The following is a 4,531-nucleotide window of genomic DNA, read 5'->3' on the forward strand; positions in this document are numbered from 1 at the left end:
TTTGCATATAGGCCTATGGAAATAACATTGTCTTGTTGTTATTTCCATAGGCCTATATGCAAAGAGAACCTTTGCCAATTCAGATTTCATAATCAATTGCAATCAAGAAGCCAAACGGATCAAATATGATCAGGTTATCCTGGAACATATTGCATCAATCTATATCTTGGCTAGATAACCACACAGGACTGTTGTCATCTCCCTCCCTCCCTCCCTCCCGTACCCCCCCACCCTTTCTAGCTCTAGTTCTGATTTTCTCATCGTGTCTTCTGTTCCCTCTGTCACTTACAGCCGCTTTATATCTGAGCTCTATATTTTTGTCCATATAATATGAATCAATTGAGTTACATTATATTAAACCTGTGCATTGTTTGAGCCTTTTCACAGTTCTGTTGCATATTGACTCTTCCTATTGCAACAATTTTCAAAATAGCCTTTAAAATGCATGACAGATTTATGACGATATAAGCTTATTTATTGTAAAAGCTAGTGATTTGCGGGCAGTCCTTTGGGTGTGAAAATACTTTGGTAGAAGAAATTCCGCACACCACGCATTTTTCTGCTTTACGAGTTACTCTCGGTAAATATAGGAACTTTTTAAGTGAAAGGTTGTTTACGAGAGTTTGGCCAATAAATCAGTCTATATATATTTGCAAATATAGGCATATAGATATGGTGGTGATAGGGCCTGTAGGTTTTAGTTAAGTGGGGCCCATGCAGGTAAACTGTGTGCCAGTGGGGCATCCACGATTTGACAGCTGCAGACACTTTCACATTCTTCTTTTCAACATTGTAATTTCAGATAATATCCCAAACGTTCACTGCTCTCAGCAATTTGTATATGAATAACCTAATAATTCCCCTCTTTTGTTCCGTCTGTGCTACCTCAAATCCAAATAAAGATGCCTTTTAGTATTAAAAGTGGTAGAAAATTACAGGTAATTATCTTTGACGGTAAAAACGTTGTAATCAGCGGGCTTGCATCAAAAATTACCCTAATTATGCCTGCATTTATGAGAATGGAAAAAAAGCCTCACTTGGATAAAACACATAAATTGTCCCAAATATCTCCTTCATATTGAACGGAACTGCAGCTGGATGCTTTGTTCAAGATCGATCCCGTGGAGCTTGGCATTTAGCGTCTTGCTTTAGGACAGGCAGAGAGGAGAAAAACATTTTGTCAATACTTCTAATAATTGAGGCAGAAAATCACAAGATGAACTGGACATGGAGCGACCATCTTTTGCGGGATAAATTGATAAAGCGGGAACAGGGTAAGTTCATTTCCTCAAGTGTTGTTTAATGTATTTGACTATAGGCTATTTTGTTCGTTTGCAGTGCATTGGACATATTTTATATTTTATGAAGAGGCAACATAGTGTTATGATGGATAGCCTGTAATATTTGAATGAAAAACCTATGGGACCTACATTTTAGAACGTCCATAGGACCTCGACAAGGAATGGCTCATCAGTCATGTATGATATATATCAATCATGTTATCTTTCAGTACAAAACACGAAACTTTGTTTTAACTCAAGGTTTACTCAATTTATGAAAGACAAAACATAAAAAGTGTATGTACAACTAAAATTGATGAATATATATACAGAGAGAATGCTTTGTTTTGCATGTTCGAGAAAAACACTCAGTCAAAGTGAATTTTAGATTTCAACAATATAAGATGGCATAATGTTCAACCCGCAAGTGTAGTCCATTCGGTGCCCAAGTGTTGGGCTAAATGTCAGTGATAGCCTATATTTGGTATATTGACAGTCAGATGTTGACATGAATGAAAGCATAACAAAGGCAATCCCACTGAACAGTCATTGGTAAGTTAATACGGTTAGTTCCTTTATCGTGTGTCATATCACAGAGACTTTGTCCCCAAGTGGCCTTCACAAGCAGACGACCCTTTCGCCAAGGAATCTCTCTGTTCGATCTGTTCGACAACACTTTTGTCTCGAGGCCGATGGCAATCAATTGTGCAGGTAAAACTATGAAGGTTCGAAAGTCTCGAGTCAGGCCTCGGGCCTCCCCGCCCTTTGCGCAGTCTATCTCTGCATTGTCTCTTGATGTGGGGAGGAGTACCAGTGAGAATAACCCGGCATGTAGCCGTTGGCCGCCATGTTTACTCCTTTGCTGGACGCTGAAACGTCCCATATGGGAGGAATTGCTGGAGAGCGGGGAGACAGGCCGATGGAACTAGGCATAGTAGGGTCGCTCTCGTGCGGGTTGCCACCTGCCTTCAGCAGCTTCTTGAACTTTGACCTTTTATTCTGGAACCATATCTTTACCTGCACGAGATAACAGGAAGGCAACGGAAGACCAGATAACAGATAATGTTACAATCATGAATATATGTATTCATTGACATGTTAATAAATAGGCTTATAGACCAATATAAATGTTTAATATTATTAGAACATCTACAAGATCCCAGAGCAATTGTTGGTTAGTAATAATAATAATACATGCTAATAATATGCCTAATAATGATACGAGTAATACGTGATAATAAATGGCTAATTATAATGTATACCCTTCTGTATAATCATTCCTGTGTTGAAAATACCTGTGTCTGTGTTAGTCCGAGAGAAGCAGCCAGCTCAGCGCGTTCTGGCAGGGCGAGGTATTGTGTTTGCTGAAAACGATGATTTAAAGCTTGAAGCTGCAAACTAGAATAAATCGTCCGAGGTTTGCGAATCTTCTTGCCTTTCCCGTTGAAACGAATTTCTCCGTTTTCAATGACTGTTGTTTTTTGCTGCTCTGCAACAAAAAAGGGCAATGTTAGTCCACTACATAACACCAAAAATATTACACAACAAATTGTTAAGCATCCCCAAATCATGTTTTTTTCATTTCGTAGATTATAATAGGTTCTAATTTAAATGGCTAAATAGGCCTATATAATAAGGAAAATATGATACATTTAGTTATATTCAATCCAGACCACTCATACATATTCACATGTCACATTTGCTCAATCTGATTGTAATAATCATTGAATCCTCTGTCATATTTAGAATATTGCTCATAATGACATGTCAATTAAATGCTAATTACAACTTTCAAAGCGAGTAGACCGCCTAATTCCAAAAATAATTCGTGAGGATTCCTCTTTTGTCATTATACGCTGTGCAAAGCATGGCCATAGAATGGAATCTGGGGGAGTGTTCTAAAAGCAAGAGACACCATGAAATAAACATCGATGTAGAAAAATAAAAAAGAGTCAACAGATAACATGTAATTCAGACACAATTTCAAAATGTATTCGAAATTCAATGATCTGCTGGACGTTTAATTGGCTTTATCTCGTTCTTGACCGATTTGATAAGAAATAAATGAGCATTCACATTTTTATCGCTGTTCATGAAAACGACATACAGCATATTTCGCTACGGTACTCCTACGTGAGTAGGAGGAAAGCGCCTTACCTGTGCCGTCTAACCTTGCCTGGCCGCCAGATGTGTTGTTGTGGTAGGACGGCAGGTACGGGCTGTGGTGGGGGTGGCTCACGTAGGAGTACGGTAGCGACCTGTTGTAGGAATTGGTGCCGGAGTACGAAGAGTTATCGTGCTGATGGTGAGCTGGGTGCGACCCGGAATGGAGACAGTGCAGCGGGTAGTGGCTGGCGGCCATCGACGGAGAGCTCTGTTGTGAGTGAGACTGCTGACCAAACTCCATGAAAGCTGACTTTGACGAGTCTTGAGCCTCCAGACCGTCAGCCATCGTAGTCATGGTCATCATCAAATTTTCTACCTTGAGAGCACTCACCCCCTCTCTCAAGTCCAAATGGGTTTTCTCGCTGTGTTGTTGTCTCTCTCTCCTCAACGGACAGATATTGTCCCATTAACACCTGAATTTCTCAGTTTCTTCGATTTTTTTCCTCCTCTGATTTTCTCGCTCGGTATGGCGCTAAGTGGGCATAAGTTAAGGCAGAGATTTAAGGTGGATTCTGTTAAAATTGAGTCCTTGCTTCCAGACTTGATGCAGACACTACAAGTAAAATGGTTTGTCTCCAAAGGGCAGCGCCTTCCGATTGGTCATTCAACCCAACGTCATCAGTTGTGTGCTTCACGGAGACTTCAGCGCAAGTTAACCCACCTTACCAACTCCCACCGCAGCCACAACTAGTATAACCTAATTCCTACAGACAATAGTCAAACGCAAGAAGCTTGTATAATAATTATAGAAGCCCTTTGGAATAGTCAATTTGTTTAAGGATTAATCCTTAACCCAAAATTACGCACAGCCCACGGTTTGATTTAGCCTAACGAACGAATATAATTTTGAACACACCATATCACCACCCTGGAAATATACTGACACAATTTCCATACTGTCGTAGTGATTAGGTTATTCAAAGAAAATGACATGCAACAAATCAACAAGATGACAACAACAATGCAGTCCTATTGCAGGAAGAGTGGATGTCGTGGTTAACCGATTGTATCCTTTATTCAGTAGGCCTACACTCTTAGAAAAAAAGGTTCTGGATAGAACCAAAACGGATTATATTCCTTGCTTC

General features: G+C 39.9%; 1 protein-coding gene across 1 annotated transcript; it reads right to left on the reverse strand.

Moving 5' to 3' along the window:
- Window positions 1-1,525: 1,525 nt before the first annotated feature.
- Window positions 1,526-4,123, reverse strand: LOC118370958 (homeobox protein Dlx6a-like). The gene is made up of 3 exons (XM_052469943.1): window positions 3,438-4,123; window positions 2,576-2,769; window positions 1,526-2,297 (listed from the first exon to the last, which is right to left on the reverse strand). Exons 1-3 carry the CDS (start codon window positions 3,748-3,750, stop codon window positions 2,055-2,057), a joined length of 750 nt encoding a protein of 249 aa, XP_052325903.1. The 5' UTR covers window positions 3,751-4,123; the 3' UTR covers window positions 1,526-2,054.
- Window positions 4,124-4,531: the final 408 nt, after the last annotated feature.

The sequence above is a fragment of the Oncorhynchus keta genome, chromosome 19 (assembly GCF_023373465.1).
Source record: "Oncorhynchus keta strain PuntledgeMale-10-30-2019 chromosome 19, Oket_V2, whole genome shotgun sequence".
Lineage (NCBI taxonomy): Eukaryota > Metazoa > Chordata > Actinopteri > Salmoniformes > Salmonidae > Oncorhynchus > Oncorhynchus keta.